This window comes from Lissotriton helveticus, chromosome 2_1 (genome assembly GCF_964261635.1).
Source record: "Lissotriton helveticus chromosome 2_1, aLisHel1.1, whole genome shotgun sequence".
In the NCBI taxonomy this organism is placed as follows: Eukaryota; Metazoa; Chordata; class Amphibia; order Caudata; family Salamandridae; genus Lissotriton; species Lissotriton helveticus.
This window is the reverse complement of record NC_136059.1, coordinates 1,994,089,562-1,994,116,054: the sequence shown is the minus strand read 5'-3', so window position 1 is coordinate 1,994,116,054 and position 26,493 is coordinate 1,994,089,562. Positions and strand designations below refer to the sequence as shown.

The following is a 26,493-nucleotide window of genomic DNA, read 5'->3' as shown; positions in this document are numbered from 1 at the left end:
TGGCTGCCTGCAGACATCTTACCGCCGGGCCGCTCCTTGCACGGGCCACAATTTACTGACCCTAAATGCCCCAAAGAATGCTGTTGTGAAGGACCCCCTGAACAGTGTTACTTCAAATGTGTCTCTTGCCTCTCCCCCCAGTGTGTCCAAGAGCATGATCAATTTCTTAAAGTCTATGACATGTAGGGTGTCAGGTTTCTCTCCTTCCCCGTGTTTCCATCCCTTCATTGCTGCCCTGATGTAATAGGTGGTGGTGGGGTCGCACCCTGTAATTATCTTTGAAAAGTGTGCTATGGCTGACAGGTGAGCCCACGCCCAAGATTTGGACTTTTTCCCTGTGAATGCCCATTGTATAAAATACTCCACTGCCTTAGTTGTCTCGTTTGCGTCTCCCAGTGACTGGAGTCCCACCACCTGCATCACAGTTCCTGCGCATTTCCTGTAGTGCCTGGCCGCCCCCAGAGTTAGGGCCCAGTTGACTAGTACCAACAGGTCCAGCCTGCCAGGGCCCATAAATCCTCTGGGAATGGATTCATCTTCTCCTCCGCCCCTGGGGCAAGTTACCTGAATCTGCCCATCTGTGCTCATGAGAGTGCATCTTCCACTGTTTCGACTCCCCTGGTACGTGGTGTGCCTTCAGCTCTATCTTCTCTTCCAGCCTCAATTTAACCAAGTGATGCATTAATCTCAGTATGTAAGGGCACCTGGCTGTGCCTTTGTTAATCGCCTACAACACCCCTTTGTTGTCTGACCAAAGTGTTAGCTTCATGTTTCCCAGATTCTTTTTCCTGACTGCCAGCGCCACCACAATGGGGAGCAGCTCCAGGAATGTGATGTTGCTGGTGATTCCTAGCTCATGCCAGTGTCTTGGCCACTGCCCTGCACACCACTTATCTCCCAGGAGAGCCCCAAACCCACTGCTACCTGCCGCGTCTGTGATCAAGGCTATTTGTCTGGCTGTCAACCAGCCCTCTCTCAATGTTAGCAGCCCGTTAAAGTCAGCTGGAAAAGAGTCCCACATGACCAGATCCGGTTTGACCCCAGCCTCACGTTGTGGTGTTTATTCATGATACTGGCTGTCATCTGTGTTAGGCACCTGGCAAAGACCCTGCTTGCTGGAATTACTTTGGATGCGAAGTTGAGCTTACCAATCAACCTCTGGAGGTCGCGGAGGGTTGCCTTTTCTCTGCCGCACATAGACCTTATTTCCTCCCTAAATTCCCTCACCTTGTCTTCAGGGAGTCTGGATGTTCCTGACACCTAGTCTAGTTCATACCCCAAGAAAGTGCATTCGGTTGTGGGACCCACTGTTTTTTCTGCCACTATTGGGTATCTCCAGGTCCTCCACAAGGACCTGGAAAGCAGCCAGAGTGTCCCCACTTTCAGGACGTGGCCTGCCCTACAAACAGGAAGTCAGCGAGGTAGTGTAACTTGCTGCCTTTGGGGTGGGGGTCATGTCAGACCCACTCTAAGAAGGTGCTAAATTGTTCACAATACACACAGGACACAGAGCACCCCATAGGCATTGCCATGTCAAATTAGGTTGCCCCTTCCCATTGAACACCTAGCAAATGGAAGCTGTCCGGGTGCACCGGGAGGACTCAATGTCCGCCCTTGCCATGAGAGCTCCCCGCCCTATTGCCCTTACTAAATGCACTGAGCTGGATAAGCCTGAACTGACCTGACTCCCTCTCAGGTACCACCCCCAGGGGGGATATGACCAATCCTTTTGGCCGGGGGAAAGGCAGAGAACCCTCAATCCTTCCAAGTTTCCTCTCCTTTTCTATTTTTGGGAGAACCCCATCTGGGTGTCCCAGGGCTGATTCCAAGTTCTTAATACTGCCTTTGGGCAAGGGGCCATCATACGGAATCACAAATCCTTCCTCAAAACCTTTCACTAACAAGGTGGCGTCTTTTTTGTTGTGGTATCTGTTAGCTAACCTCCTGAGCTGGTGTGTGTTGATGGGGGACCTGGCTAGCTGGAAACCATTCCTCTCTTTTGGGCCCCGCACCCTAAGGATGCTTGCTAGTGCTTCTTCTTCTTCTCTTTCTTCTCCCCCCACTTTTTGTCTCGCCCGCAAACTGAGCATATGTTTTGGAACTTGCAAGAAGCTTCCCATGTGCACTAGTTCCAACAAATGGCCACTGGCCCACTGGAGGGTGAGGGTTTCTAGCTGTTGTGTGATTTTGGTCTATGGAATGGCGTACCTGTCTCCTTATAGGGCGTGTTCCGGAAGGTCTGCTCACCCTTCCCATGCCATGTCCTGACCTCCTCTGCTACCATCATTTTGTGGATGAACCCAGACACATCCTCCTTGTTCCATTCCATTTTGGAGTGCATTTGCATTTTTAATCTAAATCTCTTGTCGTTATCCAACCATGCATCCCCTGGTTATTGCCTATGTGCCCTGTGTACAGCCAAGGTCCGCTGCACAGTGTGGGAATTGTTCTACAATAAGGCACGCCATAATTCTGAATGTATCCAATGAGTTATCGAAATTCTTTCTTTCCTTTCCCTTCACCTTTCCCTCCTATCTTCCTCTTTTTTATCACATGTGGTCAGGTCCAACCCATCCAACTGTACCTCCAATAGTGAAAAGATGTCAATGAATTCCTTCCTCCATATCCTTTATTTTACTGGTAAAGGAATGTTGCTTGCCAACCCGGTGGCTCTAGTGATCTTTGATGACTGCCCGGGTGAGGGCCCTACATATGCCTCTGGGTTTGGACCACTCGTGTAAGGTTGCCTGCCCTGCTTGTGCTGTTCCATGCTGCTTTGGAGGACACTAGTCCCCCCCACCTAACCCATGCACCACCTGGCTGCTTAATTGCCCGGATCTGCTGATATTGCTAGCAAGCCCGTACTGCTGCCCTTGCAAGTGCACCCACCGTGAGCGCCCTGGATCCACCAGGTGCCAAGGGAGCCCCGAAACCTCCCCTGTTGCTGTGTGTCTGTTGAGACCTGACCCTGTGCACTTAAGCCATTGAACAACAAAGAGGCAATAGATTTCAAACACTCCTGCACTATTGCGCCGATATGCTCACCACTTGTTGCTGTGTTGTTGGCTTTACCATTGGCGCCCTCCATCACCGGGAGGGCTGCTGGAGGTGGGGCCACCCTCTTGCATCCTTTCTTTGGGATCGTTATCTTTGGGGCTTTCTCATAAGGCCTCTGTAGCTTCCTGGGTGCTGGCCGGCTATTGGTATTTCTTGGTTCCTCTGTCTGCTGATTGCTCGGCCCCTCGCCGGCTTTTTTGTCCAGGTGTGCGTGCAGCCAGTTTGCCCCGTGCACCTCGGATGCAGCCATGATCTGCCGCAAGCTCTCCTGGCTCTCCTGGCCGCTCGCTGGTGCTCTAGCTCTCCATGCTATGTGCATCGCATTAGGTGACTAGGAATGCCGCATGCTGTGAAGAGGCTGGGTCATGTTGCCCCTGATCAGGCTGTCCCCAGCCCCTTGGGTAGTTCCTTTTGGGGCTTTTTCCCCCTGTTGCCGGGATCTGTGGGGTGCTGCTGCTCTATGTATGCACCAAAAACCTAGGAGAGATTGGGGTTTCTTCTTCTATTCCCTTCTCGCCTTTCCCCCTTTTGTTGTTGCTTTTGCTTAAAAGGGGGGTGGTAGTCTCCCTTTCAACATGGAGTCTCCCTTCAAAAATGCAGAGGGGCAGGGCATTGAACAACATGTCTTTCTCACAACTGCTCTTAAAGTTACTTTGTTTGTGAGCGCTGTGCGATTAAAGCGCTCTTGTCAGCCACCATTTGTAAGCTCACCCTTTGAGTTCCTGGCAGGCCACACGCTTATTCTGCTCTTCCCCCAGCTGCACTCAGAGGAATGGTTACTTTGTGTTGGGCTCTCTCTCCTGTCTCTGCTCAGGGTAAACCTGCACCTCCTCTCTGCCGCCCAGCTGCTCCGTGGCCATATTCCATCACAGCGAGTGGGTGAGGAAGCACCTCAGGCCCCTTTCTCTCTCGTAGAGAATCAGGATGAGGGAGGGTGCCACTCCGACTTCGCAGCCTCCCACTTGCCTTCCTCCAAAGTCTGACGGGCAATCCACCCCGTTGCTCCCCTGTCTCGCCTCACCAACTTTGATGCAGCTCCTCGCTCCGCGGCAACTCGGGTCCACAGGAGGCAGGAACGTGGCTCTGCCTACCGCATGCGGGAAGCGCAGAACTCCGATCCACCGCCATGAGACCCCAGGAGATCAGGGAGCTGATCCTGGCAGACCCTGACTGCCACACTGTCTTCGGAGCCGGTAGGTCCTTAATTCCTTCGCTGTTGGTACTAAACTGCGATCCTTCTGGTTTGACACAGGAAATTTCTCTTCGTGGCACCGCTCCCCAGCTCCCCGAGGAGGAATTCATGGATTTTGCTGGAAGAGGGATGCCTTATAATCCCCCCTAAGCCCCCTGTTCGGCAGCAGCTTCCCCCAGTTGGGAGTTCAAACCAATACCTGCCCGCCACCATTGACCAGGTGTTTCGGCACCTTTTTCTTGGTGCACTAACTCTTGGTGGGGGAGAGGGCGACCCCCTCATCCCCTTTGTCTCTGAGTGCACAAACTGGATTTTACAGGTTCCCAACAGCTGATATTGCTCCAATCCATGCAGCCCCTTTGGGGGCGGACTCTGCAATAAACACTGATAAACATATGTCTTTACCTTAAGTTCATTATCATATCTAATATAGTATGTCCGACTGGCTTGTGGGTTAGAGAGCTGAAACTGAAATGTTTGTTGTGTGGAATGTCTAGCTACTAGCATTTTGCAAATGAATACCAAAGGTAAAGGAATAAACACAAACAACACAAATGTCTGTGTGTTACAGATAAAGCGTGAAACACCGAAAGAAAGGCAGGGAGCTCGAGAAAGAAGGAGGGAGATGTGAGGGAGGAAGGGGCAGAGAGACAGAGGTCAAGTGGGAGAGAAAGAAAGATGGAGAGAGAGAGAGAGAACGATTTTGAGAAGGAGGTGATAGTAAGGAAGGGAGTAGGAAATAGAGAAAGAGGGACATAAGACAGAGAGATAGACTAAAATTGCAATTTCCTACTCCTTTCAGAATGGCAGCTTTTTTAGCAGCCCAAGCCAGCTACTCTCTTTCTGTGGACGCACCCTGCAGTGGCTTCAACATTCTAAGAGATAGTGGGCAGCCTCCTTACTGGAGGCCTTTCATGGCTATATCTACCACAGTGAGAAGGGTAAACACCATAGCCTATGAGTTTTGGCCCCATTTCCAGTAGACTGCTTACATATCTTAGGCAGGGACAATCCTAGAGCTCACATTACACGCATATGTGGCAGGTGTTGTTATTTTAACATAATGTAATATAACTTGAGTGCTTCTTTGTCTGAAATCTATTTTTTACAGCACGCTTTTTCATATCTGGATAGTTTTGTCAAAAGACCTTAAAACATTGGGAGTAGAAGTAATGAGGATTACTAATATGAGACATAGACCCAAATGGTGTTGAGGTAATCCAATACGAGAGAATATAAGAATAACCTCACTAATGTCAATAAATGGATTGTGATATCTCACATGTCAAAGGAAGGAAGAACAAGGAAGGCAGGGAGTGCTGGGGCGGGGGGAGTAGAGGTGGTGGAGAGGGTGTTGAAGAGTAAGGTGATGGATGACAGCCTGATGGAAAGTGATCAAGGTGGAGAGTGAAGGTCATGTTGAGTGTGGGTGTTGGCCAGTTTTGGTAGAGTTCAATGGACAACCTACTGGAGCATGTGGTAGTAACTGTCATTAAGTGGATTGCTGAATAAAAGACTAATTGTGTAGTTGAATCACCTCAACATGCATCTAAACTGATTCCTTGAGGCAAACTTCTACATTCTGTGAATCAGCAAGAAGTTTGTTTACTAGTTTCCCTCTAGATAAAGTACTCAATTTCCTTTTAGTTATCGTTTGTCGCTACAATGATGATGTGGCTTCCATTGCTCTTATACATAGATAATACAGTGAAGGCCCTGGCTTGGGCAACAGTGGCTATGATGATGATATATTAATTTGCTCTGAGTGCACCTCCTTTACGCTTTGGAAAAAGTAGGTGAAGGCACCCTAACATGCATAGGTATTAATGTCAATGGCACTTAAAAATTGCATTGACGATGTGCAGCTCTTCGTCTACTTGTCTTGAAGGTTCTTGTTTATTAGAAGCGATTCCTCTGCATGTTGGAAGTGAAAGGAAAAAAGCAAATGATGACCTGGCAGTGAGAAACTGCAGTGGGTGATAGCTGCTCATGTGTATTGCCAACCATGATTACAAGCCACTAGTCTCTGATCTCACAGCTGATAGCACTAAATCCTGTGCACTTTAGTTAAGCAATGCCCGCCTGATTTGCTGGACAGAATAGTTCCATACACAGTTATTTGTATTCAAATCTGACTTACCAAACAAAATGTAAACCTGCACAATCCTCCTGTAGACTGATCCAAAATGTGAAAGACACTACAGGTAAGCAACAGCTGAAGGTAGGGCGGACTTAAAGCAACTGAAGTCTGAAAGGGGCTGACCCAAAACACCTTACTTTGTACTGTTTGTGTTGAGACATGGGCTGTGGCTGACCTGAAAAATACCTTATGACACTGATTACAAGACAGGTGGAGCAGAATTAACACCTAGGGCCTTATTATGAGTTTGGCGGTCTTCCTCTAGGACTGCACCACGGCAGTCCTAAGAAGGCCGCCAAGCCCGTGGTGAACCCATCCATTGCATTATGAGTTCAATGCAGGGTGGTCAGTTGAGCGGCAGTGGGCCAATGGTGGTGGCAGGCTTTCGCTGAGGATTATAGCCAGCAGTCATGCCACCACCGTGGAACTGTTGCTATGTCAGGTACACTGTGTGGCATGCACAATGTCGTGCATGTCACACACTGCACGCAGGCGCGTGGTCTTGTGGGGAGGACACCATGAACCCCCTGCACCCACCCCCGTGGGCATATGTGCCCAGGGGCCCTATTGGGGGCCCTTTCCCTACCTTTCTGCAAAGCATATCATGCCATGAAATGCATGGTGGAAAGGTAGGTCATAATTCACTCAGCGGTGCTGGCATGGACATCACCACAAATCCGGCCTGCTTTCAGCACCGCCACAACTGCAAGATCCTGAATCCTGGCAGTGGTGGCGATTTTGTGGCAGTCCAACAGTCAGCATCGTAATTTGGAAGATGGATCACCGGGGTGGTGGTGGTCAAACCGCCACTGCATGTACAGCAGTCCCAGGAACGCTGTACTTGTAATAAGGCCCTTAGAATTCTGCTCTGCCATGTTATAAGTGGTAGGCTTCTCCAATCAATTTCGGTGGATGTGTAAAAACCCTACCAGATTGTTCCGACTGGTAAATGTGCCTGGAAAAATCACATGAGACTTTGGATGTAGCTTCATTACCCATTTTTCATGCTCCCTGTTCCAGAAATGACATTTCCTTTCCTTCTAATACTGCCCCAACCCATCTCTCCCCTCCCTCCCTCCCACCCAGATGTCTACACTTACATTTACCGCCTCCTCTGGGCAGGCAATAAAGGTATTTGGAAACACATGGAATTGGGAATTCTATGTTGTTCCGTGACTGTAAAAAGCAGTCCAACATGCTAATTCCCCATTCTGGGGGCTTTAACATGTAAATGGACTGGAATTTACCGCAAGGTAAATGTACAATTACCTTAGTACCACAACTCATAACCATGACCTATTTAGAGGAAGAGTATTCTATGAGTCAAGTTGGTGAGCTCGCACAATATAATGCGAAGTGGAATTTTCATCAAGTGCAGGTCATCAGCCTGTTGTGATGAGGCTAAGAATAAGACAAGTCTGTTCCTACCAGAGCCACTTAGATCCACAGTGAAATTTGACAGCTGATAGCACTAAATCCTGTGCACTTTAGTTAAGCAATGCCCGCCTGATTTGCTGGACAGAATAGTTCCATACACAGTTATTTGTATTCGAATCTGACTATCTTTAGCAGTTACCAAACAAAATGTAAACCTGCACAATCCTCCTGTAGACTGATCCAAAATGTGAAAGACACTACAGGTAAGCAACAGCTGAAGTTAGGGCTAACTTAAAGCAACTGAAGTCTGAAAGGGGCTGACCCAAAACACCTTACTTTGTATTGTTTGTGTTGAGACATGGGCTGTGGCTTACCTGAAAAATACCTTATGACACTGATTACAAGACAGATGGAGCAGAATTAACACCTAGGGCCTAATTACGAGTTTGGAGGTCTTCCTCCAGGACTGCACCACGGCAGTCCTAAGAAGGCCGCCAAGCCCGTGGTGAACCCATCCATTGCATTATGAGTTCAATCCAGGGTGGTCAGGTGGTGCGGCAGTGGGCCAATGGTGGTGGCAGGCTTTCACTGAGGATTATAGCCAGCAGTCATGCCACCACCGTGGAACTGTTGCTATGTCAGATACACTGTGTGGCATGCACAATGTCGTGCATGTCACACACTGCACGCAGGCGCATGGTCTTGTGGGGAGGACATCATGTGCCCCCTGCACCCACCCCCATGGGCATATGTGCCCAGGGGCCCTATTGGGGGCCCTTTCCCTACCTTTCTGCAAAGCATATCATGCCATGAAATGCATGGTGGAAAGGTAGGTCATAATTCACTCAGCGGTGCTGGCGTGGACATCACCGCAAATCCGGCCTGCTTTCCGCACCGCCACAACTGCAAGATCCTGAATCCTGGCAGTGGTGGCGATTTTGTGGCAGTCCAACAGTCAGCATCGTAATATGGAAGATGGACCACTGGGGTGGTTGTGGTCAAACCGCCACTACATGTACAGCAGTCCCAGGAACACTGTACTTTTAATAAGGCCCTTAGAATTCTGCTCTGCCATGTTATAAGTGGTAGGCTTCTCCAACCAATTTCGTTGGTTGTGTAAAAACCCTACCAGATTGTTCTGACTGGTAAATGTGCCTGGACAAATCACATGAGACTTTGGATGTAGCTTCATTACCCATTTTTCATGCTCCCTGTTCCAGAAATCACATTTCCTTTCCTTCTAATACTGCCCCAACCCATCTCTCCCCTCCCTCCCTCCCACCCAGATGTCTACACTTACATTTACCACCTCCTCTAGGCAGGCAATAAAGGTATTTGGAAACACATGGAATTGGGAATTCTATGTTGTTCCGTGACTGTAAAAAGCAGTCCAACATGCTAATTCCCCATTCTGGGGACTTTAACATGTAAATGGACTGGAATTTACCGCAAGGTAAATGTACAATTACCTTAGTACCACAACTCATAACCATGACCTATTTAGAGGAAGAGTATTCTATGAGTCAAGTTGGTGAGCTCGCACAATATAATTCTAAGTGGAATTTTTATCAAGTGCAGGTCATCAGCCTGTTGTGATGAGGCTAAGAATAAGACAAGTCTGTATCTTCCAGAGCCACTTAGATCCACAGTGAAATTTGAGTGTAGTGTGAGACAACTAAAAACACATTTTGTATTATTAAATATGGTTGTTTTCCCGAATATCAACTGTAGAAATATAGACCTTCCAAAATATCAGGGCCAAAATATTGACTCCAAAAATATTGTGATCCCTATACTTATAGTTAAAGTGAGGATGATACCCAAATTCTGTCCTTCAAAAAATCTAAAATTAATAAAATCGAATAGAAAAACATAAGTAAGAATAATATTGAGTTTTAAAATCAACAAAGGAATGAACAAAATATATTGAAAACCAAAATATAGAATAAATAATATTCATGCTATAATTAAAAAATATTGAATGCATTTAATTAAAATACATTTTCAATTTTAAAACGCTGCAATATGTGGGAGTAGATTTGGGATTCCTACTCCAAACTAAGCAACACTGAGGACATCATTCGCCTCTGGCTGGTCTTTTTACTCCAAAATAAGCAGCTTTGTCGAAAGTGTTGGATTCTGAGGCAGAGTTACTATTCCCACTCCAAAGTAAACATAGGGAAACATATGGGGCTCTGCAAAGAGAAGGATTACATTTACTTTTCCGACTCCAAAATAAGCAAAATAAATAACATTACGACATTGGGGAAAGTGTTGTACTCTCTAGGAGTGGGGCAGATTTTCTATTCCACTGCAGACTAAGCAACAGTGGGGAAAGGGACGTGCTCTGGAGGGCAAGGATTGTTAGATTTACTATCTCCTCGCCAAAATTGGTCAGATTTACTATTCCCAATATTCTGGCGGAAAGCGGGGTGGAAAGGAGGGGCACATGGAATAGTCCCAAACCAAAATAAACAACATTGAAAAAAATATTTGTACCAGGGACAACATTACAAACTAATCAACATTAAAGGATTTTTTTTTTTTAAGTATTTAAATAAATATTAAATAAGTACAATTAACAATCTTAGTAACTTATTAAAGCCAAAAAGATATGAAAATACACCAATAAATTACTTTTGAATGTAATTTAATTATAAATGATTAAATAATTTATCTGACTTACTAATTTATATTTACAAAATAATATTAGTCTCAAAATGTAATTTTAAAAGTATAACATAACATTTTGAAAACTCATAATAGCTTCTTAAACATATTTTAATTTAAAAAATATTAAAATATTTTTGATCATTTTTTATAAAAATACACAAACAAATGTTAGCAAGAAAAAATGTAAATGTAATATAATAATATTATTTATTTAGTAATTTAAAAAAGTTGAACAGACATATAATAATTTAATTAACTTCCCAAAAAAAATTCATATTTTTTAAAACAACCTCTCAAACACCCTATAAAGTTCAATATCCGAAATTTTATTTAACATTAAATTTAAAAAAGAATGTTTGTACTAAATATATAAAAAATAATATTTGAGTAAATTAAAAATAAACCTTACATTTAAAACACTATTTGAAACTAAATAAAATGTAAAACACGCACACACTAAAGAAGAAAACACTAAATATTGAAGAACATTTACAAAAAATAAAAGAATCAAATACGTGATCCATTAGTGACATAAAAAAGTAAAATAAATATTAAAAACCATAACATTAAAGTGATAGATATTTAAAACTTTGATATTATTAAGCCATCTACCTCCTGGATCTGCGAGTTTATCAATTAACCTTGATTTAAAGATTTTTTGAAGAGGATCGCCACCCCTTTGGAATTTAGAGATTGTGTAGTAGATACGCAAAAATCTACCCATCTATTTTTTTAACAACAGAGGTGATCTCAGTCTCTGTAAGATGGGTCTCTTGAAGTACAAGAATTTGAGCATCTGAATCTCGCAAATACTGCAATATTTTCCATTTTTGGGGCTAAAAGCAAGGTTAATTGATAAACTCGCAGATCCAGGAGGTAGATGGCTTATTGTCTCTGTGGTGGTGGCGCGGGCTCCGATTACAATAGTAGGTTACTACGGGCCCAACCATGACGACCCTTCGGTATTGAATACTGTATTTTTTCACCTGCTTTCGTATCCGGAGCCCATGATACTGGCTGGAGACTTCAATATAGTTTTGGACCCTATACTGGATAAATCCCCTACTAATAGATCGGTAACCCCCTCAAAAACAAGGGCCCTTTTACTTGACAAAATGAAGGAATTTGGCTATGTAGATATTTGGAGATTAAGATCTGGGCTTCAACAAGGTGTCTCATTTCACAACTATAAATACCATCACCAGTCGAGAATAGATTATATATTAATCAGTCAGCAACTAGTTAAACAGGTACAAAACATCTCTCATCTCCCTTTCCATTTTTCCGATCACGCGGCCATCTCTCTAGAACTGGGTGGGCTGTTGAAAAACACACCTAGAGTTTGGTTGTTTGACCATTCATTACTTACTGCTCCCGATGAAATTACCGATTTAAAAATTGAAGCACAAAGTTTTTTTGATAAAAACATTGGGTCCGCTTCCCCCGGGTGTGTTTGGGACGCATTTAAAGCCTTCTTGCGAGGCATAATAACAAACAAGGTCTCACATAAAAACAAAATCTATAGAGAATCTGTCACCTTATTGGAAGCTGATATGGCTAGGGTGCAAAAGAAAATCTTGCTACATCCGGCCGTTCCCCCGGAAACTATGAAAGGTTGGCACGATGAGTTATCTACCCTAAAAGGAGAACTGGGCTCAACTATAAATACTCGAGTCCTTCAGAGATGGGAGGCCAGTAAGCTAGCACATTTTCAATATGAAGCGTGGGCCGGCAAGCTTCTGGACTGGAAAGCCAAAACTGATCGAGTTAGAAATAACATAGCTCAAATCAACGTAGATCAGGTGACTTATTCAGCTGACGCTGACATTAGAAGTGCCTTTTATGATTTTTTTAAGAACATCTATCACGAGGACAAACATGTCGAGGCTTGTCATGTTGATGACTGGTTAAACAGGGTGTCTCTCCCCTCTCTTTCACCTGAACAAAGGGCCACCTTAGATAGACCTATTACGCAGGAAGAGGTTAGCCGTGCCATCTTAAACAGCAAGAAGGGTAAGGCATCGGGTCCCGATGGCCTTCCTTTAGAGCTCTATTTGACCTTGTTGACAATAATAGTTCCTCCTTTAACTTCGCTGTTTAATCAGATCTTTCAGGGAGGGCTGTCTCTCCCTAATTCGTGGAATGATGCTTCTTACTTTGATTTTGAAGCCAGGTAAACCAGCCTCAAGATGTGGGTCTTATAGACCTATCTCCATTTTAAACGTGGATTATAAGTTTTTCACATCTGTTCTTGCCAATGGACTAGGGGTAGTGGCACCTTCTATATTACATCAGGACCAGCGGGGCTTTGTGAGGGGTCGCCAACTCTTTGAATTAACCTATGATCTTCTTGGGGCCATAGATATGGCGACGGCGGACTCTCTTCCCCTTGCTGTCATCACGTTGGACGCCACCAAGGCCTTCGACAGGGTCAATTGGATGTTCCTGTCGGGGGTCTTGGGCAAATTCAACATTGGGAAGGCTTTCCGCAGAGCGGTGAGTCTACTCTATCAGAAGCCTATGGCCTCTTTACTGGTTAATGGTGAACTGTCAGCCCCATTTAACATTACTCGGGGTACGCGGCAGGGCTGCCCCCTCTCCCCTCTCCTATTTGACTTATATATAGAGCCCTTCGCCCAACGATTAAGGGATGACTGTAACATCAAGTCTTTTTCATATATGGGTAGGGAGAGGAAAGTGGCCCTGTATGCCGATGACATTCTCATCTTCTCTTCAGACCTCCGTACCGCTCTCCCCTCTATAATTGCTCTGGCCTATGACTATGGTGAGGTATCCGGATACCAAATTAATGCATCCAAAACTGAGATGATGCAGTGGAACGACCCCGAGCCAGTGGCAGGGGCTCAGTTGAGTCTTTCTATGCGTTATCTTGGCCTCACTATTGTTAAAAACATAGACAAAATTGCAATGCTGAATTTTTCATTGGTAGCAAGAGACTGTAGAAAACTTATGAGGTCTTGGTCTACACTCCCGCTTTCTATTCTGGGTAGGGTTAACCTTGTTATAATGTCTATTTTGCCCAAAATTTCCTTTTTGTTTAATACTGTTCCCCTTTATTTTGAGCCTTCTATCATAGCAAAATTGCAAAGTGATATTAGCTTTTTTATTTGGAATGATCGCATAGCTCGGATAAGCATGGAAAAAAATCCGGCGTAGGAGAGAAAAGGGGGGTCTTGCAGCTCCAGATTTACAACTATACGCATGGGCTTTTCAATTCTCCCACGCCAGGATGCTGCTTAAGATGCCCACAAATGTGGGAATAGGCACTATGTTCTCCGCACTACTTAGAGGAGAGGGAGTTGGCCAACAGGGTTTTTTTTTTTAATTTGGGGATGCTAGTTTTTTAAAAAGATGAAGCTGAAGATATTATTGGGATTGACAAAAACGTGGGTTAAGCTAAGAGGCTCCATAAAACTGGGCTATTTTGCAGGCAGGTCTCCAATGTGGGATTCCCCGGGATGTCCGGGATGGCTTCTCGATAGCTTGGCAACACCACTGAGGGAGGCCGGTTTGGAGGTTTGGAGGGATCTGTTTATAAATGGTTCTCTCCTCCCTTGGGAAGCTTTACTAGCTCGAGTAGGGCCGGGTCTCTCCAGATTCAAGTATTTACAGATTGCGAGTTGGGCCCACTCACAGCATTCAGCTAGGGGGAGATACCAACTGGGAGGAGATAGCAGCTTAGTGGCCCTGATGCTGGACAAACCTCCTGTGAGTAAGGAGATTTCAGTCTGGTATAACTTATTATTGGAAGAGGTTGACGGTGATTTCACTCTACCGGAGACACTGTGGAGCGATTCCTTTATTGATCAGGACATTGATAACATCTGGCACGCCTCTTTTAAAATCTTGTGGGACATAGTGAAACCAGCCTGGCAGCGTAGGAATCATCTTTTTACCCTACACAGGGCATACTATTTACCACAGCGGCTTTCGAAATTTTCAATAAACTCCCCTGTAGCCTGCCCTAAGTGTGGGCTGCTAGCAGCCTCTGACATACACATGTTTTTCGAATGCCCACTCTTGCTCTCCAACTGGGATTCAATTAGTAAACTATTGACTACATCTTTGGGTGTAAAAATCTCAATCAATGCAATGACTGCAATTTTTGGAATAATCTTGGGAGTTCGAGGCCCTGCTAGAACCTTCTTTTTTACTGCATGTTATTGGCCAGAAGGGAAATGTGCAGGAAATGGAAAGACTCAGCACCTCCTACGTTGTTAGACTGGCGTATCTCAGTCCTGCAAACATCCAAAGTTGACCTCGCAAGATCTGGCAATCCCGAAAAACGTAAATTCTGGCTTCTCCTAAATTTGAATTAGTTGGCTTTTGACTGTGTTTTTTTTTTCCCCCACTGTCCTATGATTAAGCTACTTGGTCTATCCCTATTTTTCTTTTCGATATACCCAATGGTTTCCCCCAACGGCAGTGGGTATCGAATTGCAGCAACATCTCCCTTCTACGGTTATATTGTGGTGCTTTATGGAGAGATGTGATAATACTGAGTGTCAACACTGAATTATCGGTGAAAGCACTACCAGTATATCTGTGACAGTATATTCCTCTCTACCAGAGCCTGATGCGATATACCAAGGGCGAAAATGAGGACACAAAAAAAAACACAAAAAAAAAACTTTTATATTATTGTCACAAATGATAATATTATATATTTAGCATTGATATTCAAAACATTGATATTATGGTATCCACAATAGTATGACTTTGCTATTAAGTACCATCGATATTCTGTCATCGATATTAAGGATCCATGATAACAGTAAATGTGGATCACTGAAATAATATCGAGGGACAGAATATCGACCAACAAAAATATCGTTGAGAAAATATCGAGAGACAAAATATCGAGTTTCTATCTACAAACAGGTAAGTACAAAAATATCGAGTTAAAAATATCGTTTACAAAAATATAGTTGTAAAAAATATCGACTTTAATAAAAACAATGTTTAATTACATTAATATAAACAATTAATTACTAAAATATACTTAACAATACTTAAAATAACTTTTAATAATTAAATAATTAATGAAAGTAAAAAAATAATATTTTTTAATCATATTTCTTAAAACATATATATATATATAGTAACAACATTTAATTAAATAATAGCCAATATTATTAACGTACAAATACAAAAGAGTAAAAATTACTATTCCCACTCCAGTGGGTGCAACAGTAGGGAAAGCGTTGGATAGCGTAAGGGTTAAAATTACTATTTCCACTCCAAAGAGTGCAACAGTGGATATATGACGTTACAACGCAACTTTTACAACGCACTACCATTACAACGTAAGTATTGGTAAGTATATAATAATTTTTATAATTTAAATTATTTAAAATTAATTTAATATAATTTAATTTAATTTCATTTCATTAAATTAAATTAATGTAAATTTAATTTTACTTTATTTTTACACTGTACCCCTGTACCCCAAAAACCCAAAACTGACCCTGAACCCTAAAAAAAACCCTTTACCCAAAAACCCAAAACTGACCCTGAACCCTAAAAATACCCCTTTACCCAAAAACTAAAAACTGACCCTGAACCCTAAAAATACCCCTTTACCCAAAAACTAAAAACTGACCCTGAACCCTAAAAATACCCCTTTACCCAAAAACTAAAAACTGACCCTGAACCCTAAAAATACCCCTTTACCCAAAAACTAAAAACTGACCCTGAACCCTAAAAATACCCCTTTACCCAAAAACTAAAAACAGACCCTGAACCCAAAAAATACCCCTTTATCCAAAAACTAAAAACTGACTCTGAACCCTAAAAATACCCCTTTACCCAAAAACTAAAAACTGACCCTGAACCCAAAAAATACCCCTTTACCCAAAAACTAAAAACTGACCCTGAACCCTAAAAATACCCCTTTACCCAAAAACCAAAAACTGACCCTGAACCCTAAAAATACCCCTTTAATTTAACATAATTAGCAATTAATCAATTAAATTAAATTAATTACCAATTACATTTTAATTAATTAACAAATATTTTTTAATTAACAATTAATTAAATATTACTACCAATTATTAAATTTACATATTTAATTAATTATAATTAAATTACTTCCCACCCTATTCCCCTATAAACCCACAACCCGCCACAGGAAATAAATTATTTAAATTTACACAATTAGCAATTGATCAATTAAATTAAATTAATTACCAATTAAATTTTAAATAATTAACAAATATTATTTAATTACCAATTAATTAAATATTACTACCAATTAATACATTTACATATTTAATTAATTATAATTAAATTACTTCCCACCCTATTCCCCTATACACCCACAACCCGCTACAGGAAATAAATTATTTTAATTTACATAATTAGCAATTAATTAATTTAATTTAATTAATTACCAATTACATTTTAATTAATTAACACATTTTTTTAAATTAACAATTAATTAAATATTACTACCAATTATTAAATTTACATATTTAATTAATTATATTTAAATTACTTCCCACCCTATTCCCCTATAAACCCACAACCCGCTACAGGAAATAAATTATTTAAATTTACACAATTAGCAATTGATCAATTAAATTAAATTAATTACCAATTACATTTTAAATAATTAACAAATACTATTTAATTACCAATTAATTAATTATTACTACCAATTAATAAATTTACATATTTAATTAATTATAATTAAATTACTTCCCACCCTATTCCCCTATAAACCCACAACCCGCTACAGAATAAAATTACACAATAATTAAAAAAATAATAATAATTATAACATAAAATGACACTTTTCACACATATTATAACATAAAAACACTATAAATAATTAAATATTATTTAAAAAACGATATTTTCACTTTCTATATTATTTACAGTCGATATTACTTCACTTACCTTAAAAACGATATTTTGGCTGTCGATATTCTGTCCTGTCGATATTTTGTCCAAACGATATTTAAAACTCGATATTCTGTCCAAACGATATTTTGGAGTCGATATTATGTCTGTGCACCAGTAAATGTACATATGTGTCTACTGGGAGACCAGTTACACCTATTTCAATCAAACACCTCATGCCAGTAGACATTTGGGATCATGCTGGTGTGTAGCACTTTGAGAAGACTTAAATGTATTAAAACTAGTTGTTTCATCAGTCTCCAACAATATTTATTATTACAAAATGCAATCATTCTGTCAATATAGGACTTTTGATTTTCACAAATTAAATTGTATTTTCTTTCTTAGCGCTGGCATTAGTAAAGCTGTTACATTCTGAGCAGTTTACAAAACAATCAACATATTGCAAGGATTGTCCCGGTGGTATTATTTTGAACTATAGTTGGATATTGTAAAAAAATATCAAAAATGAAGTATATTTCTTTGCTCAACTCTTTTCTAATTTCCCACTAGTGTTAGTGAAAGATGCCGGAACCCCTTCTTTGTCCAGCACAACAATTATCATGTGCACGGTCCTAGATGAAAATGATAATGCACCCAAGCTTCTCCTTCCCTCTGCTGAAATTCGCATTCAAGAGAACCGTGAACCAGGTGTAATACTTACTGCACTGGCTGTTGACCAGGATGCGGGCATCAATGGATCTGTCCAGTATAAGATTGTGGGTAAGTTATCCTGTGTAAATGTGATGACCTAGCAGAAGCTACTCAAGGTTGTATAAAGGTGTCTGAACTATTTATTAAACACATTTCTTTATTATTTTTTTTGTTACCAAGCATTACTGCCAGTGAACATTATAAACAAATAAACTTTTAAACTGTTTGCATCAGAGCTCACAAGCCAATATATGGTCAGTAGCCACAGAAAAGGGGATATAAAGTAAACAAATGAAGTATTCCACTTTGCCCTACTTTCATTTCTCCTATTACTTGTTGCTGCTGAAACAAATACCTCAGGAACCCCTCTCAAGGTCTCAGCATTCCTCCCATGTCCTCCCTATGTCTGTTTATTTTTATTAGGGCATCCTTTTGATCTGTAGTTGGGCATTTCCAGCATTTGGCTTTTATCCATTTCTCTTTTCCAACAAGTCTGACGGCGAACTGTAGGGCATCTCCACTTCTGCGCATTATCTAATATTCCAAGCATTAGTCCCAGTCTTATCAGGGATTTCTCAGTACTTGTAATTCCCTGATCATTGAAAATATTAAAAAAGGCAACCTTACAGTTCAGGTGAAGTGGCTCTATAAGTACTTGTTGAAACATGATGGCCATGACTTCCTTGAAGGGTCTGAGGACCGAACAAAACCACACAGTATGAAGAAAGTGGTCCAGTGCGCCCTCCGACTATAGGTACTCTGGGCTCTTTCCCTGGTGTATTCAGCAAAGCCTGGTTGAGGTCAAGTAAACCTCGTGAAAATACTTAAACTGAATAAGTTTGTATTTATCAGGTATTGCTGCCTATCTGGGGGCTATTAGTGCCAATGTCCAGTTATCATCTTCAAGGAGTCCAGTGCCATTTTCCAATGCCTCTCAAAGCTGTTTAAGAGTATCTAATAGTTTATAACCAGTGATCTATAGAGAGCAGATAATTTGCCCCTACTATGGAGTGGGGACATAGTCGGTTTTGCTTTGAGGGGGTAAAATCATGCAAGTAATCTACTGTCGCTAAATATGGAGTGAGTGTGTGGTGATGCTGGAGGTATTGGTAAAATTGCAAATGAGCTACGCCAAATTCCTCCTGTATCTCAGTGAAAGCTCCTAAAGTACTCCCTGGGGTGACATCTTATAGTAGGGAGATTTTCAAGACATCCCATCCACCAAGGCCCCATGGTGCCGCGATATCAGGGAGAGCATTACCAGTCCAGAGAAGGGTCTGGTCTGTCAATCTCCCAAACCATCTGATATGCTTATTGGAGGAATTCCACATTTGCAGCACCACTTTCGTCATCAGGGGAATAACAGGTGGTGTTTCAACCCATAAAGGATTCGTATTGGAGAGTCCCTTCCCATCAACCACAATTCAACTCCATGTGTTGTTCTCTGTACCCAGCTGAACTACATCTATCCCGTTGTTGATAACTATTAAGTGAGCAGTTTTGTAGTAAGAGTCTGGGTCTATCATGGTGAGACTCCCAGTAAACTGGATTTGCAACATTTGGCGGAGTAATCATGTTCACTAACACAACTCATTCTAGTATGGACAGTGGTAAGGATACCTATTTCTGTGTGTCTTTGCAAGTGTTTTACGGACGAGATAGGATATTGTCATTCTGTGCTACTCTTTCTTTGCATGCCAGATGTACTTCTAGACATTTAATATTAAGGCCCATGGCCTCGGCTTGAGAGAGTGCTAAAATCAGTAAGCACCTGAATTGATGCTGGGCTTGAAGTCACCAGGTCAGTTAGGAATATAAGGAGGTCATCCTTATAGAGCAACACTATGTCCTCAGGTGTCTAAGACCATTTAAATCCTGCTACCCATTCAGATTGATGAAGGGCTTGAGCCAGGGGTTCTATCGCAATAGCTAACAGTAGGGGTGACAGTGAGCAGACCTGTCTTACTCCTCTATCAAATGGGAGAGGTTGGGGCTTTGCTATTCTGGTCGAAGCTGGGCTGTAAGTCTGGTGTAAAAAAAGATAGGCATATGCCATGAAATGTGACCTAAACTCTATGTAATGAAGAAGATCAAGAAGATAATCCCATGACATGATGTTGAAGGCCTTCTTGAAGTCAATCCACAGCAGTGCAAGAGGCCCCTTGAGGATGTGGCTCCTGCCTATGGTGTCATGGGCCCTCCTGATATGGTGCTAGGTGCTCTGGTATGGCATGATGACACTCTGGTCTGGATTTATTAGTTTAGTGATTAGTCATCCCAGTCAATTCTCTAATACTTTGGCCAGTATTTTCAATTCAGAATTGATTAGTGAGATTGGGCTGTATGATTTGCATAGCTTCAGTAGTCTACGTGGTATAGGTAATGTAATGGTATGGGCCATACACATCTTTAAGGGTAAAGTCCTCCGTTCTTTAGCCACCTCAAATATGTTAAGGATTGGTTAAGCTAGTGGTGTACTGAGGCATTTGTAGAATTCCATAGGAAAACCATTTGGTCCTGGTGTCTTGCTGGAGGCCAGTTGCTGTAGTGGCTTTTTTATTTCTTCAGTGATTAGCGAACCATCTAATTGATTCTTGTCCTCTGTTTAAAGTGTGGGCATCATGCAGTTGGTCAAGTACTCTGATAGCGTTTGAGGTGGTTAAAAGGTAGGTACCTTGTACATGGTAGTGTAGTACTGAGCGAAGTTCTGGATGTCTTGTGGTACAATGTGAGTAACACCTGTAATCATCCTGAATCATTTGGATGTGTCTGGTCTCACCCACTCTGTTGTCTGCTGATTTTACCAACATGGTCATAGAGTCTGCTCTGTGCCACGAACCACATGTTGTGAGCTGTGTCCTGTCTAGATTGTTTGTGTTGTAGCTGTGCGTTGAGGAGAACATAATGGTTGGATTTTTTGGGTTTGAAGGTGAATTGGCGATATTCCACCAAGATTACCTCCTCAAAGTTTGTTAGTGCATGTAAGTGTTCCCTTCTTTGATGCGTAATAGTACTGATCATGTGTCCACTTGTGACAGCCTGGAATGTCTCCCAAAGCATCACAGGAAACTTTACAATACCCACATTATTCTAAAAATATTGAGTATTTGTTTCAATAAGGACATCCCTAACCTCTTGTTTTTTGAGTCACCAAGAGCTTATGCACCATCCTCGAGCACCGGTTGCTGGTCGTGTTAAGAGTTGTTGCTCAAGAGGGTTGTGATCTCAGAGGCCCCCAGCATGCAGGTGCACTTCCTCAATAATCGGAAGGTATATGGCAGGAACCAAAAAATGGTCTATGCTTGAGTATGTGTAACCACCTTCCCAAGGGCAGTAGTGCCCATACATGTCACTAAGACCTACACTCCTTTATAAATCTGCAAAAGAGGACCTCTGAGGTGTGGATGCATGTATGGTTATAATCTATCCCTAATGTAGTCCATTAAGCCATTAAAATCCCTGCCAATGATCGTAGCATTTATTGGTGCTGTGAGGAGTTCGGCAGCAAATGAGTACAGGATGGCCTTCAATAACGGGGTTGGGCATATCGATGTGCAAGTGTAAGATGTGCATCATATAGGATGCCAGTGATGATGGTGTAATTTCCATATCTGCCTTTTGGAGTATGTGTCATGGTCAGTGAGAATTTCTTGTGTATCATAATGACCACCTCCCCGGATCCCTGCTTAAATTCCGAATGCGAGACCGTGGTAAAGCCATATCTGTGAAAGTGAATACAAAAATCCTCCTTTAAATGTGTTTCTTACAAACATAATTATCTGCCCTATAGTCTTTACAGCCTTTAATACCACAGCCCCACTTGAACATATTTAATATGCCGTTCACATCCAGGAAATATACCGAACGAGGGATTATAACTGTGGCAGCAGGGTATTTTTTGTCATAGTGGATGACTTGGTGTGTAGGTTTAGTTCTGCGTGTGCTGTGGGATATCCAATGCTGAACAATTGTAACTATAGAAACATGAAACATCACTCCCAACCCTCCCCACACTTTAGAACATGAAGTATCTTCCAAAATATAACAGCAATAATGCCAAGCAGAGGTGCCAAAATAATTTGCAGAGGCCCACCATCCAAGTCCCTGTGTGCCCATCTAACTTCCCTAACTTCATTAGATCAACAATGCTCCCTTTAGGTTGTTAAGGACAGTAAAGACTACCAAGCGTGGGTGTATGGTTGAAGCACTCAGGATTGAGCAGAGGCAGTATAATTTGTCTCACTATGGGGACATGACTCGATGGCTTCCCCTGTTGCCCGTGTCTTGGTTGAATGATACATATAAGAGTCATGGTGCCCTCAAATGCATGCACTTTTAAATCTCCATCTTCCCCTTTCGGTATAAGATGTGTCAGCAGGCAACAAGCTGGTTGATCGGTTTGTGGCACTAGGTTCCCTCCCGCATGGCATCAGAGTCAGATGGATTCTGGTTTCCCTCTCCGGTGCATAGAGGGTAGCTTCTGTTCCTTTGGGTGCGCTGTCTTTCCTCTTGTCAAGTTCTCATCTCTACTAGACTCTGCATTCTCAGGCCAAATGTGGGGTCCAATGGGTTTAAGTCAGGGTCTCTCCTCCACCCATTCCCATGCCGTTAATTCGGTTTCAGAGGAAAAAATAATGAATATGGAAGAGTACCCTATAAGCTTAGCCTGGTAAATTAGTATATATTGTATGTTTATTGCACAAAGCTTCCTTTTAATATCCAGAAAGGATTTGCAAAGTAAATGAACAGATTTGGTGTAGTCAGGAAAAATGGATATATGCTGCGAGTAATATAGGACTTCTTCTTTCAATCTTGTGGAGTTAAGGATTTCATCTCTGTCCTGATAATTAAGTATTCAGGCACTTACTGGGCGAGGTGGAATGCCTGGTGGTACCCTCCTCATCAGGGCACTGTGCAGCTGCTCAATGACAAAGTGGGGGCACAGTTCATCTTCCTTGAGCCATTTCCAAACCAATTTTCCAGAAAGTTTAGTGAGATCTTTCAACTTCATATTCTCCTAAAAGCCAAATAGATACAGGTTGTTGGAGTGTAAATGGCCTTCATCAACCTTACTCACAGTTTGAAGGAGCTCCCCACTTCTGTTAGTGAGGTGACCATCTGCATATCACAATGGAGTTTCGACCATCGAGTTTCTAGTTTCTACTGCCGAAATTCTTTCGACAGCCTGTTATAGGTCTTGTTTTAGTAGCAACATGTCCACTTTGACCTCAACTATACTGATTTCCAGAATCCCTTTGAAAGCTTGGATGGCTTGAAGAATTCTGTCTGTGGCCTGTGATTTCACATGAGGATTGAAACATGGTTCCAGCTTACCCCTGTTCAGTGAAGCCACCCCCATCCGGGAGGGACTCAAAGCCCGCATAGTTGTCCATTGCAACTTCTTTGGAGGACTATGAAGGCTTGTCGTGGACCATTATGAAGTGAGCTATTCAATGGTCCAAGAGAACAGCCAATAAAAAAGGAGTCTGGTGGACCTCTCTGTCAGAGTATGGAACAGTGGAAAAGTATGCCCCACCCGCCGCCAAAGCCGTATCTATGATGCTCAGTGTGGGGCAGCATGAGCAGTTGCCAACAGAATCACCTCAAGTAGTCAGTGTCTTCGCCGTACAGCGGACCGTCCCCTCTATGCCTCTCAGATGGGGAGAAGAAGGGTCAAAGTGTATGCCAGTGTCAAATAACCCCCACCTACCAAGGGAGGAACAGTCCCCAGGCCTCATCCAGAAGCTACTTTTCAAATGCTTCAAAGAGAGAGTTTTTTTTATGGGGGATCTGCCCAGTGGTTCAGTGGATGTTGCAGTGGAGGGAGAGTGTATGAATGGTAATTGGGGATCGCTCCTCTTCTCTACTGCAACCTCAAGATGCATCCCAAGGATTGTTATTCTGGCAAAGTCAGTTCCAGGCCAGCCTAGTCTCTGCCTGGTACACACAACAAGCCCAGCAATCCCAAGGAGATCCTCTAAAGATCGGGGGGGGGAGACGATCCCACCCCTCATCACAAAGGGGTAGGAATGTCCATGTTGATCTGCCAGAATGCACCACACAGGCTCACCTCTAATTTAATTACTCAAGCTCTATTAAGCTTCATCCACTCTGCAGCCTATCCTGGTGGCCTGGTAGGTCCCCTCCCCTCCTCTCTTACGGGACCGACAACCCTCTCTCGTTTGGACTGGGGCACGTCTCCCATAGGGTGCCCCCGGGGAGGCCAGCACCACAGGAGTATAGCAAATCAGCCTGCCCTAGGGCCCTTTTTTTTCAGGGCAGCACCCCAGAGATCTTGCATGGCCCAAGTCAGGTAGGCCCAATCCGCCTGGCCTCAACTCGCCAAGCACCTGTGACGACAGGTGGAGGAAGGATTGGGTCCGATGGTGCTTTGGTCAAAGAGAGGTCTGGGAAACACACTCACGATGGACTCTTGCGGAGCTCTAAAGAGAGTGTCCGCCACTTTAGCTAGCTCAGCCACGCTCCACGTCTGAACTCTTTATACCCATAAATCTGCAATGCTCAGAGCATGGGCAGTTGCATTTGTTAGGTATATTTCTGTGCTACATCACAGAACTATTTACTAGAATGGCATGGGGCATACCCTGGATAGTCCAGTTCTTTGAATTACTTGTGCCTCCAATACACATGTGGGTCTTTTTATTTCAACATCTGTGTGCACACCAGCAATATCGTACCTGATAAACAGGCATAATGGGACTGTGATTATGTATAGTCCTTTTGTCGCCATCATAATGCCCAACGTATCACCAATAAATGCAAAATAGTCCCAGTTATGCTGATATCTAATAAAGTAATTAAACATTAACTTTCATAATTAAGCAACTACTTTGCCCATTTGTAACTATTGCACGTTCAAGTCTAGCAGGAAAACTTTTGGATATGAAAACGTGGCCAATTGGGGTCGACCATAAAATTTAAGGTGGTATTTGAAGTACTAGTGACATTGGTCTTTAGTCATATGCAAGATGTACTGTTGATGGAAAACTTGGAGGAACAGATTGCCACGTTTTCCCAAAATGGGAATCAGGGAATAATCTGGCTGGTATTTATGATCCCGCTGATGGGGAAAGGTCTTACCAAAAAAAGATTGTTGAAATACTGTTGAATTTACACCCACACATGACTGGGTCTAGGGCAATAAAGACCCTCATACAGATTAAAATAAGGAACTTGCATCATAAAGAAGTTGCAAGTTTAGATTTAAGGGTGGGAACCTGGGTGTTTTCAGTACAGGGGCAGCTGATGCCCACTTGTAAAGTAGTGAACGCCCCCTAGTCATACCTTTGTGTGTTCTCACCAACACTTCTAATAGCTTTTCACACCAATGTACATACCTACACTTACATCTTTATTATGGGAAGCCTGTAAATTTCTGATGCAGCCAATATGCAATAAACAATTAGACATATATCATGATAGGCCTGTAATACCCAATGGTAACAGTAGTTACTAGCCCTATTGTAAATTGCAAGTGTTGCGAGAATAACCTGGCTCTGGAGTTTCTCACTAAGACCTAGAAGTTTCGCTTGCTCAGGCCCATGTCAGGGTGAAAAATTGCCCGCAAATGTGAGGAGTAACAAACATTACCAAGTGAGTGAACTGTGTGATAAAGAAAATCGAATAAACCTATATTCATTGGACCCGGGTCGCAGAACTAATCTGAGTATTCCCAGAAGGGACTTACTACTTTTAGTATTCACAAAATGCACTTCCTACTTTTGGGTAAACTTACTACTTTTGGTTAAACTTACTACTTTTGGTTAAACTTACTACTTTTGGTATTCACAGAAGGCATTTAGTAGAAGTAAAGTTAGTTTACTATTACTAAATACCTTCTATGAATACCAAAAGTAGTACATTTAGGATTTTGTCTCAGATTACTTCTGTGAATCGGGCCCTATATTTTTTTGGGGTGAAAGGGAAGGATTTTTTCAACGTGAAATTAATTTTTTTTCACTCAAACCATTTTTTGCTTGCAGATAATCTGCTGGTGTCCCTTTAAGTGTAATCCACGATGTTCTTATTGATCGTGTTTTTACAAACAATATAGTCATAATCCTACAATTTAGGGAGTTTCAACCTTTTGGCTAATGAGACCCTACAAGGCGAAGCTGAAACTCAAGGAAGTAAGCATAGTGTGCTGTGACTCAAAGACAGAATTTAAAGTGTAATAAAAGTCGGGGTCAGGGCATATTAGATGGGCATTGGGATCTTACTGCATCAGTGTTCATTTATCTGTGTCAAATAAGAATTTCTTTCAGTTGATTCTAATAGGCAATTCAAAAAACCAAAAAGAAATAATTTTGTTTTTGAAAGTCCGTAATAGGTCTCTGGTCATTTTCTTTCATTTAGGTTGCCACTTATTTACAGCAGGAGCATGGTAGCAACACTTTTTAACTGGCATTTTGATTTTAGGAAAAAAGGTGTACATCTGGCAAAATAGCGGTACTGT

At 42.3% G+C, this 26,493-nt stretch overlaps 1 protein-coding gene across 1 annotated transcript in view; it reads left to right on the top strand.

Annotated features, from left to right (window-relative positions):
- Window positions 1-26,493, top strand: part of DCHS2 (dachsous cadherin-related 2) — a 499,472-nt gene that overhangs the window by 360,773 nt on the left and 112,206 nt on the right. The window contains exon 11 of the mRNA XM_078677916.1: window positions 17,877-18,086. Within this exon, the coding sequence (XP_078534042.1) occupies window positions 17,877-18,086 (210 nt within the window). The remainder of the gene's footprint in view (window positions 1-17,876; window positions 18,087-26,493) is intronic.